At 36.8% G+C, this 18,419-nt stretch overlaps 1 protein-coding gene across 1 annotated transcript; it reads left to right on the top strand.

The window, feature by feature from the left end:
- Window positions 1–1,499: 1,499 nt before the first annotated feature.
- Window positions 1,500–5,666, top strand: LOC145101295 (ceramide synthase 1 LOH3-like). Its single transcript, XM_079038476.1, has 6 exons — window positions 1,500–1,783; window positions 4,149–4,378; window positions 4,459–4,614; window positions 4,702–4,887; window positions 4,994–5,178; window positions 5,394–5,666. Exons 1-6 carry the CDS (start codon window positions 1,646–1,648, stop codon window positions 5,423–5,425), a joined length of 927 nt encoding a protein of 308 aa, XP_078894602.1. The 5' UTR covers window positions 1,500–1,645; the 3' UTR covers window positions 5,426–5,666.
- The last annotated feature ends 12,753 nt before the right edge of the window (window positions 5,667–18,419 follow it).

Below are 18,419 nucleotides of genomic sequence, written 5' to 3'. Positions count from 1 at the left end.
CTAATCATGACCGCTACAACTTTCTTCAAGATTATTTATCTCAAATAATCTTTTATTTATAAATGTTATTTTATCGTTGGACGATAAAGTAATAACAAGATTCTCTACAAATATTATATATACTGATAATGTTTTCCAGATAACAGGTATACAATAAATATAAATTTATATAGCCCCTAACACATGCGAAGAATAATTATCGACATTGAGGATTTTAATTATTCAGCTAAATGAATAATCATAACTAAAATCTCTTAATGGTGTAGCCCTAACTTATGGACGTTACATATGCGGGTGTGTAGTCTCCCCTCCTATATATAAGTATAAATACATATATGATGATATATATATATATATATATATATATATATATATATATATATATATATATATATATATATATTTTCAAACTTTTTTTTATCTTAAAACTACTATACTTGTAAAAATAAACGTATACTATATATTGTGACAAATAATAGATGATATACATTTCCATAAAGCATATTGTAATTATTGAATGTATTCATCGCAATAAGCATATCGAATGAAAGAAAAACAAGTATCAAAATAAGAAAATAAACAAATGATTTTTTGCTATTATTAGATAACTTATATATGATAATGATTGGTTTATCAAAATTGAAAAAAACAAATCACTATTTGTCATAAATTATATTGAACACTTCTAATAAGTTCGATGGTCAACGGTGGACAAAAAAAAGTTTCCTAAATGTTAACAAAACAAGTAGATAATTACACTCCTAAGTCTTTTCTCATTTTAATTCTCTCTCTCTCTCTCTCTCTCTCTCTCTCTATATATATATATATATATATATATATATATATATATATATATATATATATATATATATATATATATATATATGCCACGTAAATTGTAACCTAAAATAGTAATATATCAACACTTTTAAAAGATTCGTTGGTCAATCATATAAAAAAATTACTTAAATATAAACAAAAAAAATAAATTATTTTCTTAAATCATTTTCATATCTTCTCTAATAAATGAAGGTTTTTTTTGTCATTTGTCACACTCACATTCATTTTGTCACATGTCATTTTATGGTTATTTTGAATTAATTTTTATTCCACATGTAATTATGTGGTTTTCTTATTTTATTAATTTCATATGGTATTTAAATTTAATAATAAATGCATATCAATTCTATTAATAGACTTTCTTTATAATTTTATATTTCTTATAAATTCAAAATTTTCAAATGTTTATATATATTTAATTGTTTTAAATACACTCATGTAATACATGGATCTCACACCTAGTACTTATACAATAATCAATAAAAATTAACACCATATAAAAAGATATCATATCCACAACTTTCGCCAAACCAAGTGAACGTATATTATACTTTTCCTTTTTATTTATTATTTTTTTAATAATTAAACGAAGGCCTCAAAGAACATGCGTAGAAGTATATTGATAATGGACCGGAGTTGCACGCTTCCACTAACCGAAATATTGGCATTGCCATAATTATTCAATTGGTGGGTCTTTTCTTCATAGATTATCAACGTTCCTCGAATCTCTCTCCATGTATCTAATACATCAAAATGGATCCATGCAATTCAATTGCAAACGAAGTCAATAATCTGGTTTCACGACATGGGTTTGGTTGAGGTTTTACGAACAATTGATTTCGAACATGAATCCTACCCAACTTATGAAGATTTTACAATTCTTCCTGCGTTTGCTATCTTCTTTCCAACTTTTCGATATTTCCTTGACATATATGTTTTTGAGGTAATTTTTACTCATCTCATTCAATCATATCTAATTATTTAATCAGATTGGGATTGTATTCATCAAATTTTATGGGGGGCGTTAGGATAAACAAGAGTTATGTTTCATGTTTGTTGGGAAATATGTTTCACATTTATAATTTTATTCCTTAGGTTCAAATGAGAGATTCCCCATATTATAAGCTAATATTTTTTATGTCAAAATACGGATTTAGTTGCATTTGAAACCATTGAAATTGTTTTTATTTACACAAAGTTAAGAGTTTTGAAGAATCAAGAAAGATGAAAGATACATTTAAATCTAATTCGTGGATGCCTTAGGTCAAGGCTTATTTGGAGAGGAGATAGGAAATACAAAGGATTATGTATGAGTTGTATTGATGAAAGAATCCCTAATTTCGAATGGAAGCACAAATGAAGATTATTTCCAAGAATCTTGGTCTATCAAACTGCAAGTTGTTGCTTATGTCAATGTAAGGTGATTTGAAAGAAAAAAAAAGTAATGTAATTTAGGCATCTTTAAACAGGGTGAGAAATGAGTAGATGTTTCATGAAGATTTGGATCCTTTATATGTGACATTTAGACTAATTATGGTGACCATGAATACATGAACATCAACGAAAAATGCAACACAAAGCCCCTTTTTCTGTTAGTGATTTCAAAGATAGAATGAGGTGATAATGGTTGTCTCAATGAATATAACATTATGGGGATCAGAACATGGAAGATAAAGAGGAGAATGAGAGTCTACCATGGTTAAACAAAACCAAACAAAGAACCCTCAAAAAGACACGTGTCCTAAGCACGAGTGCCATAGCTCAAAGGAGGCGCCGGATGAGGACCGGGTGGAAGCATAACATGCGTGTGGAGCGGTAGAGAGAACATAAAGGCCGCGATCACATATACCCTGAGCTAGAACCTTCCGCTTCGTGCGGTCCTGAATGTAGAAATATGGTTGAGAAAATAAAACATCCAAATTATTATCAGTTGTCAATCGGCTAACGGACAAAAGGTTTTTAGAAAGCTTTGGAACAACCAACACATCCCGGAGCCATATGTCCTTAGATAAAGAAGTGTGATCAATATGAGAGATAGGAAGAGCCTCACCATTACCAAATGTGACTTTGTTGGGACCGGAATAAGAAGTGGGTTGAGTCACTCATGTTGATGAAGACGTCATGTGGTCGGAAGCACCAGAATCTACATACCAGCCAGGGCCGGCAGAGGTGACATGACATTGGGCATTAAAGGCTTTAGCGAGATCTGAGTCCATACTAGGGGCGCGAGTTGCTAACGAGGCAAGGTTGGGGCAAGCATTAGCGAAATGCCCATTTATACGACAAAGCTGACGGTGAGGAGGACGACGGCCTCTACCACGACCACCACGAGATGACCGACCACCACGACCACGATTGAGAGTGATGGATTTTGGATCAGTCACAGCAGAGAACGCAACAGGTGGGGGAGAAGAGTCGTGGAGTGATTTTAAAAAAAGTTCATGTCCTTCGGCTTGAGTGAGAAGATCCCGAAAATTAAGAGGGGAGCAGGAGGCACGAATGGCAGTGGAGAAAGTCTCAAATGTTGCACCAAGACCACAAAGAAACCAATGAATTTTGACATGTTCATCAACCGGTTGTCCAATGGCAGTTAACTGATCAAAGATTGACTTAAATTTCCGACCAAATTCAGAGACGGGGGTCGAACCTTTAGACAAAAGTCGAAGCTGATCACGCAGATTCTGGACTCGTCCCACTGAGGAGTTGCTGTAGGCGGCTTCGAGGGCAACCCAGATCTGGCGTGCTGTACCGAGGCCAACAATTTTAGAAAAAGCTTCCTCCGTGAGAGAGGCTTGGAGAAGAATCACAACACGTTGATCGGCGGCAAGCCAAGTGGGAAGGGCCGGATTCGGTTCAGTTTTTCCGTCTTTGGTGATTGTAGCAGCAGGAGGGAGAGAGGAGCCATCGACATGGCCCACCAGATTTTGGTATGTAAGAAGTGGTAGGAGTTGATTCTTCCACAGTAGATAGTTGGAGGAGGAGAGACGGATTGTGATTAGATGCATGACAGTATTCAATGAAAGAACAGAATCAGAAGTATTGGAAGTGGAGGCCATGAGGCTGTAGGCGAGAGACAGAAAGAGAAGGCAAGAGGGTAGGGAGATGAGAAGATAGTGATCAGAAGGTGAAGGATCGTATTAGGCTATGATACCATGAGAGAATAACTCTCGATGCCCAAAAAGAGGCAGAGAGGAAACTTTAAATACATGAAATATTTACAAATACAACATACAAGGAATTAAGTAAATACAGGGGTAAAACTGGAAACTATAGACTCTTCATATAACTAACAGACTGACATGGTGCAGGGTATAGGAAGACAATTAATATTTGGAAAGGAACATCAGAAGCTAGATGTCGATACAGAAGAAAGAAAGAAAAAAATACGAAAATTTAAAGAATCGGCATGGAAATGTGCTTATTATCTTTCAGCTGAAATTCTTGCTTTAATTGTAACTCATAACGAGCCTTGGTTCACAAATACTATCAACTTCTGGATAGGTCCTAATAATCAAAGATGGCCCGACCAAAAAGCAAAGTAAGATCATATAACCATATTGTTCTTGTATGCACTTTAGTTCTTTTCATCATCTTAATTGTTTAATGAATATTTTTCAGGTTAAAACTGAAAGGTCTATACATGTACACGGGTGGATTCTACGTGTATTCCATATTTGCTTTAGTTTTCTGGGAAACGAAAAGGTCTGATTTTGGTGTGTCAATGGCGCATCATGTTGCAACTGTCATCCTCATTGTAATGTCTTATATTTGTAGGTATATATATGATTTATAAAGGAAATTCATGGACTAATAATTTAATATTTTAATACACGTTTTAATTAAAATATTTGTTTCTTATAGATTTGTACGTGCTGGTTCTGTGATTTTAGCTCTTCATGATGCAAGTGATGTGTTTCTTGAAATAGGAAAGATGTCTAAATACAGTGGTGCCGAAGGACTTGCAAGTGTTTCATTTATATTATTTGTGATTTCATGGATAATCCTTCGGCTTATTTGTTACCCTTTTTGGATTCTACGGAGTACAAGGTGTGAGCATCATGGAAACTATATGTTATTAAAGTTCATGCATATAACATTCCTTATGAATTATGAATTATGATCATATCATCTATCTTTTCGTTCCTGGTTGCAGTTATGAAGTTGTTATGTTGTTGGATAAAGATAAACATGATACACTGATACCAATCTACTACTATATCTTCAACACCCTTCTTTTCTGCTTGCTTGTTCTTCATATCTATTGGTGGGTGCTTATATATCGAATGCTTGCTAAACAAATCCAAAATAGAGGCAAACTTAGTGATGATGTTCGTTCAGGTAAGTAATCAAGTCACTATGATTTAATTATCGACTAGTTGACCTTTTGAACATTAATAAATGCAACTTGTGATTGAATTAATGTTACAAAAATCCACCTTAGAGAATACTACACTTTTGTACACACTCTTATTACTCGTTTCAAACATTTTAAGTTAATTATATATGTTATGGTATCAGTTTTATTTTAAACAGTTTGGTTTTTCCTTTTGCAGATTCTGATAGTGATCATGAACATGAAGATTGATCAATCATTCTTGTAGTAAAATGGTAATTGGATTCGCCAAGAAATTGATAGAATTATAACATGCTAAAGAGTTATTGGTGGGTGAAATAATTCCAGCACGAACGTTTCGTTCCTTAATCAAGGCACATTGTATATTTGTATGAAATCAATCAAATGTTTGGTATTATACAGGAGTCAATGTATAGAAAGTTCAAATGTAATGAAAAGTCAACTACAATAGGTTCTTAATTTGGTTGCAGAATGATCTTGACTCAATATTGTAGAACTTATTTACACCTAAATACCTAATTAAAGCTAACCGAATGATGTATCTATGTAACGCCCGTAGATTAGGGCTAGTTAATTTAGAGACGATAAGTGTAAAAAATTACTTTTTGATAGAAGATTATTTAGAATGAATAATCTTAACTAAGTTGTAGTATATGTCACAAGGTTTCGTGCATATAAAGAACGCCGAAATCCGAGTTATAACGAAGAAGTTATGACCTGTCGAAGTTTCACGACAGAACCAGCATGATGCTAAATGACATAAAATGTCAATTTATGTTAGATCGATATCCAGCCTTAGTGATCTAAACGAAATTCGTAGAGTTTGTTAAACCGAGAGCATGCATAAAAAGAACGTCCAAATCTGACTTCGTATGAGGAAGTTATGATTTTTCTAAGTTTCAGCTTAGCAGTGTGTAGCCCGAAGTTCGATTATGAGATCGAGTGAATTCTAGCCGAAGTAATCTAAACGAGAATCGAAGATCTCGTTATTAGTAGTGCAATGGTGAAAAGACGGACAAAAACGGACGTCGGAGGAAGAAGTTATGAATTTTTAACGGACATTTCCTGTCCCGGCCTGTTAAAAATATAATAATAAAAATAAATTCAAAATTAGCCGACAGAGTCTAAACGAAAGTTGTAGAGCTTAGTCTCACCTACGCGTGGATATCAAGAACGTCAAAAACCGGAGCTCATATGCGAAAGTTACGCAAGTTTGAAGTCTGCTTATGTAATTTTGGAGTACGCCCAGCGTACTCGGAACCGCCTCAGCTACGCATGAAATGACGTCACTCGAGTGCATACGCATGTAATAACGTCGCGTACGCCCAACGTAAGGCTTAGTACGCCCAGCATACAGAGTACGCCCAGCGTAATCCCAGATTCAACACCCTATAAATAGAATGCGAGGGCAACTGATTCCTTTGCTCATTTTCTCTTTTCTCTCTCCCGTTTCGCCTTGATTTTCGTGCAAGAAATATCCTGAAGCCCCGATATCATTCCCGAGCCCCGAAGCAAGTCCCGAAGCCCCGAAGATCCCGAGAAGTGAAATTTCCAAGTCGAAGCTCTGCCCGCGAGAAACCCAGTTTTTATGAAGATCTTCCAGATCTACCCAAAAATACTACTTCTACAAGCTGTAGTACTGTCCGATCATCTTCTGATCAAGTGAGTGTATAGTCACTTTCATCTTACACATAGATATGAAGTACTTTATAAAATATGTGCTATGTGTATATATATTGTTGTTTATATGTGTGAGTGTATAGTTACTTTCTTCTAACACATAAATATAAAGTATTAGCTATGAAAGACATGCTATGTGTTTTATATTATTTGTCTATTTGAGATAGGATTGGAGTTGATGTTTTTATAAGGGTGTTAAATGATTTAAACTGTGTTTGTATTTATATCTACAAAAATGTTGGGTAGAACATGGGTAGATGGAATAGTTGGTGACGATGGGACTTCGTGCCTATTGAGTAAGCTTTGGTGACGATGCGACTTCGTGCCTACTTGATAAACCTTGGTGACGATGTGACTTCGTGCCTATTGAGTAAAGCCTTGGTAACGATGCGACTTCGTGCCTATTGAGTAAGCTTTGGTGACGATGCGACTTCATGCCTATTTGATAAACCTTGGTGACGATGTGACTTCGTGCATGTTTAGTAAACCTTGGTGACTATGGAGTTAGCGTCGGATAGGTATGGATTTAGTATCTAATGGATAAATTTTTGGTAGCAATGGACTTCGTGCCAATTCCTTAGGTAAATCCTTAGGAACGAATGAAAAAAGGATAATTAGTTCTTAGGGTAAAACCTTAAGAAATAAAGGAGATCATGGGGATGGGTATTTGGGTTGATTGTTTGATGATTGAATATAATAAATGTATTATTGTTGGTTGAAAACCCTATATGCTCACCAAACTCTCAAGCCTGACCCGCTCAGTTTTCTTTGTATCACAGGTATCAATACGAAGACATTTCACTGAGAGATTAAAGGAGATGTAAATCATTAGTGTAAATAAATGTAAGTTCTGTTTATGCTTATGTGTCTGTATCGGAACATGACATCCCGAGATTTTGTTATATAATGAAAATACTTTTCTTTACGAAATGCTTTGATAAATTCTTATCATATTTTGTTTTAGGGACAAATTTCGCAACAGTTTTCTTTAAACGATTACTCTGATTTTAAAAACAAAGCATAAACAAATCGGTCTTTTCTGGCCGTGAAATTGGGGATGTCACAGTTGCTATCAGAGCATTAGTGTAAGCGAACAAGGAAATTTGTAAGAAATTTCTAGACTTAAACTTAGAATGCTAAGTGAAGATTGTGAGATGTGTGTCTGTTATATTTTAGACACGAGCACTAGTTTATTTTAGGAAAGTTGCCTAAAATTCTTTTATGTGCTAAATGTTATATGTTGCCATATATGATATTATTTGTTCGGATCTACGGTCTATTGCCGACCGGATCAGGAAACCTTATGTGTTTAGGATTCTAAGCGTATGTCTACGATATTAGAACAACCATGTAAACGTTTCAGAGTGATAAGGATGATATATGTATCTATCGTGAATGAGGATCTAAATTCACCTTATTCGATGTATAGATCAAGAATGGCAAAAACTAGAAACGGAGTTGGAAACGCAAATGAGCACAGGAATCAACCACCAGTGATTGAGCAAATACCTGTTGTAGCTGCAGCACCTGAGCTAATGACGATGGCTGGTGTACAAGCAATGATGCAGGCGATGTTGGATCGTCAAATGGAGGAGACCAGGCGGTTGCTTCGACAAAATCGTGAAGAACTGTCAATTCAAGTGGAAGAGCCTGAAGTAAATGGAGGGAATTCGGAAGGAGGGAACCACAGTGGGACCGTCGGTCAAGGCAACCCACCAATAGTTCGCCGAAAAAACCAGGATGGAGGAAATGACGGACGTGGATGCAAGTACAAGGATTTCATGGCATCCAAACCACCGTGTCTTTCTGGGAGCCCGATACCGGTGCAAGTCATGGACTGGATCTCCGAGATGGAGACAATGTTTGAAAGTTGCGAGTGTAGCAACAGACAGAAGACCGCTCTTGCAATTCCTCTGTTAAAATCTGGAGTACTGAGCTGGTGGAAGTTACTAGCTGGTTTGATGCCCAAGGGGGAAGCTAGCAAGATGTCTTGGGAAGAATTCGTGGTGCAACTGAAAATGCAATACTGCTCTGAGCGGGATCTTCTGGAAATCAACAATGAGTTCCAGAATGTGACACCAGTCAAATTTAGGTCAAAAATAAATTGATCAATAATCATGATTGGGATGAGCCAAGTGGTAGAGATTGTAACAAGGTTTCCAAAAATATAAATAACATTGAAATCTGAGTTATAACGAATAAGTTATGACCAATCGAAAATTTGCGATAAAACCGGCAAAACACTTTTCAGTGTAAAAAGCGAATTTTCGATAAAAGGCTTTTTAGCCTTAACAATCTAAATGAAAGTTGTAGAATATGTTAAACTGAGAACGTTCATAAAAAGAACGTCAAAATCTGAATTTGTATGAGGAAGTTATGATTTTTTGAAGTTTCGGTTTAGCAGTAGACAGCTAAAAATTCGAAATATGGATCGATTGATATTTAGCCAACGCAACTTAAACGAGAATAGAAGGTCTCGTCATTAGTAGTACAACGGTAAAAAGACAGATAAAAACGGACATCGGATGAAGAAGTTATGAATTTTTAACGGATTTTCCTGTCTCGGTCTGTTAAAAATAATAATATTAAAAATAAAGTCAAAATGAGCCAACGAAGTCTAAATGAAAGTCGTAGAGTATAATTTTACCTACGCGTGCATATAAAGAATGTCAAAAACGAAGTTCGTATGCAAAAGTTATAAATTTTACAAGTTTTGGTACAAAAATAAAGAAAAATAGGAAAAACCGGGCAATTTCGCATGCCACGTCACCCTCGCATGGGAGCCTCCACATGTCACCTTCTGATAGGACCGAAGTTCACGTGTTCTCTTCTGATTGGACCAACTCCGCGGTCCACTAAGCTTCGGACAACACTCGCAAGAGACACCCCAGAGATGTCCCTCGGACACCCCCTCGCATCGTGGCATCCTCCCATTGGACCAAAGGTTGGTCAAATCCGAAGCCTCCATCTGTCCGACCCTCGCACACGGCCTTCGCTGCTGACTGACGCGTGGCTGCTGACTCATCGCTCTCAATAGTTGTCCTCTTTGGACCGCACCCTCGCACCCTATATAAAGGGTGCGAGACTTCTCAGATTTGAGAGGTTTTTTACCCCAAATTTCACCATCTTTCACCTTTTCACCCCCTAAAACTATCTCACGACCCCCCAAGTCCCCGGTATCACGTCTAAAGCTCAAAGCAAGCCCCATAGCCCCGGAATTCAAGAGAATTCATCCTCTCTCCTGTCGAAACTCTGCCCGATTTAAGCTGGTTTTTCGTCAACCAAACTATTTTCTGGGAAATGAAACGCTGACCGAATTACCACCTATCAAGGTGAGTTCATACCCCTATAATTTACCTTTTTAATGGTTTTTAAATGCTTTTTAGGGGGGATACAAGTTTAACACAATATTAAATTATGTTAATAATTGTATGTTATAATAATCATACAAAGAGTTTCCGTATGCTTTTAAAATGACTTAAAGTCATGTTAAATGTTTAAAGTCATGTAAACTCCGTTAAATTCTTTGAAAAATGTTTTATAAACTATTTCAAATTATAAATGCCAAAAATCATGTTTATATATGTATAAATATATAAATAATATTTGAAGGGCTTAGGACTAATGAATTATCTTATTTCCTTTTCATTGTTTGGATGTGGAGTTAAGGTTGTGTTATTTGTTGGAAGGTCGTTTCCTTCTTAATTATATATATATATATATATATATATATATATATATATATATATTATACATATATGAGTACAAAAGGTTACTCCTTTTGGTATCATTACCTTTGTATCGGGCTGAGCAAAGGAGTTCATCCATGAGAAATCATGCTTATCAGATTAGAGCATATAAATTATAATTGGTATAATTTATGATTCAAAACTAAATATACAAATATGATTCACGACTGTATACTTTCCAAGGAAATTACCATCAATTCATTTATCTATACCAGGATATGTATAATGCCTTTAATATACGAATAACATATTAAAGAAGTAAAGATACATCATACCGGATTTGCATTAACAAAGGTACGATACAGAGTACCAGGGTTAGCAATCATGGGGTAATAATACATCATACCGGGTTTGCATTAACAAAGGTACGATACAGATTACCAGGGTTAGCAATCACGGGGTAATAATACATCATAAACCTCATTGAAACAAGAAATTTGTGAGACCTTTCACGGTGTACTTATCTAAGTACGACTTTAAGTCCTGACCTATTAACCAGAATCTCTTGTAGGGAGACCGTGAATTTGTATATAGATCTATATGGGACTGACAATCCCGTACCTCTACTATTCGCTACAATTTGGCCAACAGGCCTAGGGTGTCAAATATCATTCCATTCCGACGCCTGAAGAACGTCGTCGCAGGCATATCAGTCATATTAGTATGGTTAATAGAACTCACATGGATAAAACAACGAATGAATTACTAAGTAATATACTTCTCTAAAAATAGTAAGAAAAGATAATTACATCCTGACTAAATATACCTTCGGTAGTTGTTACTTATAGTAAAAGCTACGTATCATGAAATCAAGTATGGTAAATATACTTGTACTTTTGGTTTTGAACATTTAAAACCACAAAACAGTATTATGGATAATATAATATTTTCCAAGATTAATACTAAGGTTTTTACTATAGAACAGATATAACTAAGAATACTTTTACAAATGAAACGGTTTATGGAATTAAACCACTCTTTCAAAAGAAACGGGTTATGGGATTTAACCACTTATATAAAGGAAATGGTTTATGGGATTTAACCACTTATACAAAGGAAACGGTTTATGGGATTAAACCACTTTTACAAATGGAACGGTTATGGGATTAAACCACTTTTACATATGAAACGGTTTATGGAATTAAACTACTTATCAAATGGAACTTAGTCATTCAATCTCAGTAAACTAGTATAACATAAAAGACCTTTAGTGGTTAATTATGTAAGTCCTTAGTTATTACATCAGAGTTATATATAAGTAATATCCGATTTATAGTGAAATGTGTGACTTCCTCCTTACTTCATGTTCCTTGTTTGGTTGTGGGTTTAGGGCAGATACAACCATGTAACTGTCAGTTCGATATGAGGTTATACATAATTGGTATAAACTAAGTAATTACAGAGGGAAACTATTGAGGTTATCAGTTTATCAACTCCGGAAATATAGGATTTTCTGGAGGAACCAGTGAACTTTTCCAAATAACCTAGAGTATGCTTAACAGAACTAAAATACTTATGAACTCACCAGCTTAAATGTTGATCTACACTTTCCAAATAACTTGTAATCTCAGGAATCCAGTAGACAGGTACACTCCCGAAGCTCTTGAGAAGACTACCTAGTACCGTACCGCAACTCTTGTCTTCTATTGTACCTACTTTGGTGTTTGAATATGTAATGTTTAAAAACTTATGTAAAACTTATACTTATTAATGCAATGGTTGTTTGTACTTGGATTACTATATTGCATGTGTTGTGATACTTACATGAAGACCTCCGCCCCCGAACGTTTCCGTCGTTCTGGTTTGGGGGTGTGACATAGAATCTGAAGAAGGGAAAATTGAGCGTCACCGAATACGCTACAAGCTTTACGAAGAAGATGAAGCTTATTCCATACCTAATTCCAACTGAACTTTCCAAAGTCAACAAGTTTGCCAATGGATTACCAGCGGACTTTGGTCCGATAGTCAAGCAAGCAACCACTTTGAAAGCCGCCATCTGGGCAGCCAAAAATGTTGAGTCCCAAATAAAAGAAAAGGGTCTGGAGAGAGCCGAAGTTGGAGAGAAAAGGAAACATGAAGGATCTTCAATGAATAACAAAGAAACCAAATTCTCGAAATCTGGAGGAAGAGATGAAGCTAAGTGGTGTGAGAAGTGGAAAAAGAAACACATCAGGAAGTGTAGTGAGGAGACGACCTGCTACAAATGTAGGAAGACAGAGCATTTCGCCAACAAATGTGCAACTAACAAAAAGGTGTGCTACGGATGTAACGAAGAAGGGCATATTTCTAGAGACTGCCCAAAGCAAAACGCACCGCCACAGCCAAGGGCTTTCCACATGCTCCTCGACGAAGTAGAAAACGATGGGAGGATTAAAAGATGAAGACTTCATATCAATATATAAAGTCTGTATCAGGAAGTGTAGCCTGTTAGAGGCATAGTATAGGGTGAACTTGAACCTTTGTGTAATTGTTTCAAGAAATAATATAAAACTTTGGTTTTGTTATCTGATCTGTTGAATGATTATATGATTTATGTATGGTGACTTGGTTGACTGCGAGACAATACTTGGGACGAGTATGAGTAGATGTGAATAGTAGTAGAGATCTATACTACTGGAAGCACAGGACTCACGCTTGGATCAGGGAATGTCACAAGGTTACCAAGAATCTAGTGATTGGTCTCGTTTTATTCAAGTATGTCATTACCATTGTTTCGATAATGACTAGTAAGATGGTTGTTATTCTGACCCTAGTGGTCATATCAAAATGAGTCCGACTACGATGAGTTTGTTACGTGAGAACCAAGTTCGATGTAACATCTGACGTAAGTCAGAAGATTGGAATCATTTTATAGGTCCTATTTCGTTGATGATTCCGGGACGTAATCATCCTAAGGGGGTGATAATTGTAACGCCTGTAGATTAGGGCTAGTCAATTTAGAGACGATAAGCGTCAACAACGACTTTTTGATAGAAGATTATTTAGAGTGAATAATCTTAACTAAGTTGTAGTATATGTCACAAGGTTTCTGTGCATATAAAGAACGTCGAAATCCGAGTTATAATGAAGAAGTTATGACCTGTCAAAGTTTCGCGACAAAACCGACACGACGCTGAATGATATAAAATGTGAATTTATGTTAGAGCGATATCTATCCTTAGTGATCTAAACGAAATTCGTAGAGTTCGTTAAACCAAGAGCGTGCATAAAAAGAACGTCCAAATCTGACTGCGTATGAGGAAGTTATGATTTTTCTAATTTTCAGCTTAGCAGTGTGTAGCCCGAAGTTCGATTATGAGATCGAGTGAATTCTAGCCGAAGTAATCTAAACTAGAATCGAAGATCTCATTATTAGTAGTGCAATGGTGAAAGACAGACGAAAACGGACGTCAGAGGAAGAAGTTATGAATTTTTAACGGACATTTCTAGTCCCGGTCTGTTAAAAATATAATAATAAAAATAAAATCAAAATTAACCGACGGAGTCTAAACGAAAGTTGTAGAGCTTAATCTCACCTACGCGTGGATATAAAGAACATCAAAAACGAAGCTCGTATGTGAAATTTACGCAAGTTTGAAGTCTGCTTAATCGAGTACGCCTAACGTAATTTTGGAGTACGCCCAGCGTACTCGGAACCGCCTCAGCTACGCATGCAATGACTGATGGGTTTTAGCCATAAGAACTTTCCTATGTGCGCATGCAAAACCCTAATGCTTGGATCTAGGCTTTCTAATTAAACATTCTTTGAATCCAAGACTTCTAATGACTAATTAGGTGTAAGAACAATACTAAATCAGATCTAGAATCATACCTTTGAATCTCTTGTTTGATCTTGTTGTCTTGGAGCTCTAGAGTCACAGTTGTCACTCCTCTAATGGCTTACAAACACCAAATAGCAAAGAGGATGATTAGAGAGAGATGAGAGGGGAGGGAATCGGCTAGGGGTTCTCTACTTTAGTTGAAGTTCCGATTTCCCTTTGCCATAGGGTCTATTTATACTTGTAGACTCCTTAAGGGTTACAGCTTAAACCCTAATTGGATAATCTTCTCTTAAAGCAATCCAAATCCATTCCTTAGATAGCCTTGGACGATTTTAAGCTATCCTTAGCTTCTAGAATTCGTCCAATCCCTATCCAATATGGATTTACAGTCTAAAGTTTAACTATCAAACAATTGACAGTTTATACCCTCTTATTTAATTAATCTCTTTAAGTCACCAAATTAATTCTAATTAATTCTATGACTTATATTAATCAAATAACAATATTATTATTCTTTATATTGTTCTCATAATATATTAATAATATTTATTCTCTCTTAATAAATCATCCTATCAAGTTGCTATGGTGAAGGCAACCCAAAAGGACCATGCACAACCGGGTCAAATACTTGCCTAATATAGTTGCAGCCTTAGACACTATTCCAACAGTCTCCCACTTGGATAAGTCTAGTAACTATATACACAAGTACAATTCGGTTTGCAATCGTAGCTCTCAAAGACGTTGTCAAACTCTGATCTAATCAATCTTGTCCTTTAGATAAGGGATCGTACAGTCCTCTGTTAGATATCATGCTGACAATTCTATGGAATGATTAGTCAAGCATTTAGGTTTCTCGATCTCTGATTTATTTGACATAGAACTTAATCGAACACATCAATTCAGTTCTGACCGGGCCCGGCACATAAGTCAAATCAAATCATCGAGCGGCCGAGATATCGCTTTTACCCTCTTGGGATAAAAGTTACAGATAAACTTCGACTTATATGTATTTACTTATTCATTAATCAACTATACACAACAATGCGTTTTATAACACCGAGTTACTGATGCGTTTTCGCATTATCAATGTACAATCAATTAACAAATAACAAACCATATATCTAGGTTTTAAGACTATATGATATTATCGTCTTGCGATCACCCTTTTATATCATATTCCACAAGGTGATTCCAGCAAGCGCGGGTTTGTTCCAATGCTCAAAACTAGTTCATACGCACTCATGAACGTTGCAGCAACCCTTTGCTATGTCTAACACCATTTAGAAAATCTACACACCAATTCATGACAATCTTCATTCATATCTACTTCCAACATATGAACGATTGTGGACAATTTGAATAATTCGATTATTCCTAATAAACTTAATTATTCTAGAAGTCAAAACATGCAAAGTGAAACAATAGTTAAACAATTAATATAAGACAGTAACATTACTCATAAATAAAACTCCTTTATTTAATCATCAAATGTTAATTACATTTATCTATTACACGCTTCTAATACTATCTAATCTATGCTAATATCATCCTTCAGCCCAATACTCCTAGCATGCTGCAAGTGCTTAACCCTACTCAGTCCCTTCGTAAGCGGATCTGCTGGGTTATCTTCTGATGATATCCTATTCACTAAGAGTTGTCCTTCTTCTACACAATGTCTAATAAAGTGATATTTTCTATCGATATGTCTAGATCTACCATGATCCATCGATTCCTTGGTCAAGGCAACCGCTCCTTCGTTATCACAGAAAATCTCCATCGGCTCCTTTATGGGAGGTACAACTCCAAGATCACCGATGAAGTTCTTCAGCCATATTGCCTCCTTCGACGCTTCGCTCGCTGCAATGTACTCTGATTCGCACGTTGAATCAGCTACGGTTTCCTGCTTGGAACTCTTCCATGTTACTGCTCCTCCATTCAGGGTAAAGACCTAGCCCGACTGCGAACGCTAGTTATCCTTGTCAGTCTGAAAAATGGCGTCACTATACCCTTCCACCTTCAAGTCATCACTCCCTCCGAGTACTAAGAACTATTCCTTCGTCCTCCGAAGGTACTTAAGGTTATTCTTCACCGCAATCCAATGGGCTCTGCCAGGGTTCCCTTGATATCTACTAACCATGCTCAAAGCGAAGGCTACATCAGGGCGAGTACAAGTCATAGCGTACATGATTGAGCCAACTGCGGAAGCGTATGGTACTCAGCTCATTTCTGCTATTTCAGCTTCGGTACTCAGACTTTGAGTCTTACTCAACTTGGCATTACATTGTATCGGTAATTCTCCCTTCTTTGAGTTTTCCATACTAAAACGTTTTAGTACCTTCTCTAAGTAAGTGTTCTGACTAAGTCCTATTAGTCTCTTACTTCTTTCTCTTACTATCCTTATTCCCAAAATGTAAGAAGCCTCTCCGAGGTCCTTCATAGCGAAGCACTTCCCGAGCCAGGACTTAACTTCCTGCAGAGTCGGGATGTCGTTTCTTATTAGTAATATGTCATCGACATATAGAACGAGGAAGCTAACTATACTCCCACTGGCTTTGACATATACACATGATTCATCTTCGCTTCGTACAAATCCAAACTCTTTGACTTTCTCATCAAAGCAAAGATTCCATCTGCGAGACGCTTGATTAAGTCCATAAATGGACTTCTCAAGCTTACACACTCTATTCAGATGCTTCGGATCCACAAACCCCTCTGGCTGAGCCATGTAAACATCCTCAGCTAACTTTCCATTAAGGAAAGCGGTCTTGACATCCATTTGCCAAATCTCATAATCATGAAATGCGGCAATTGCTAGCATCACTCTAATAGATTTTATCTTCGCAACTGGTGAGAAGGTCTCATCATAGTCAACTCCGGGAGTTTGAGTAAAGCCCTTCGCGACCAATCGCGCTTTATATGTGTGTACGTTTCCATCCACGTCGGTCTTCTTCTTGAAGATCCATTTGCACCCAACGGTCTTACGTTCGGGCACATTATCAACCAAATTCCAGACTTGGTTATCATACATGGATTGGATCTCGCTATCCATTGCCTCTTTCCATTTCGCAGACTTCGGGCCTGCCATGGCTTCCTTATAGCTATTAGGTTCATCAAGATTTATTAGTGTACCATCACTAATATACGTGTCCCCTTCGGTAGTAATATGAAAACCATAAAACTGGGGTTGAACTCTAACTCTATCGGAACGTCTAAGAGGTAAGGACTCGTCAATCGGTTCAACCGGAGTTTCCTCCTCGGGTTGAGTGCCAGCGGTAGAGGTTCCTTCATCTATTGACTCTTGAATCTCTTCAAGCTCGATTTGCCTCCCACTGTCTCCTTGGCCTATGAGTTCTCGCTCTCGGAAAACTCCTCTCCTCGCAACAAAGACAACATTGTCCTTCGGTCTATAGAAGAGATATCCAAAGGATTTCTGCGGGTAGCCGATGAAAATACATCGCTCACTACGAGGTTCGAGCTTGTCGTGAGTATCTCGTCTTACGAAAGCCTCGCAACCCCAAACCTTGATATGTGCTAACGGGGGAGCTTTCCCTGTCCACATCTTGTGAGGTGTTTTGGCAACCTTCTTAGTAGGGACTCGGTTAAGGATATGGGCGGCAGTCTCTAAGGCATACCCCAAAAAGAGATAGGTAGTGAAGCACGACTCATCATAGAGCGAACCATATCCAATAAGGTTCGATTACGCCTTTCTGCCACACCATTCAACTGCGGTGTCCTAGGAGGCGTCAATTGTGAAACTATTCCACACTCCTTGAGATAATCGTGGAATTCAACACTTAGGTACTCTCCTCCTCGATCGGATCGAAGCATCTTGATTTTCCTGCCCAATTGATTCTCCACTTAATTTTGAACTCTTTGAACTTTTCAAAGGTTTTTGACTTTTGCTTGATTAAATAGATATACCCATATCTACTATAATCATCAGTAAAAGTCACATAGAAGCGGTTCCCATCCTTCATGGTTGATCTAAACGATCCACTTACATCGGTATGTATTAGGTCCAATAGACCCTCACCC

The sequence above is a fragment of the Lactuca serriola genome, chromosome 4, assembly GCF_051521515.1.
Source record: "Lactuca serriola cultivar US96UC23 chromosome 4, Lser_US96UC23_V15, whole genome shotgun sequence".
Lineage (NCBI taxonomy): Eukaryota > Viridiplantae > Streptophyta > Magnoliopsida > Asterales > Asteraceae > Lactuca > Lactuca serriola.
The sequence above is the reverse complement of the archived record's forward strand: the minus strand, read 5'-3'. Positions and strand labels throughout refer to the sequence as shown.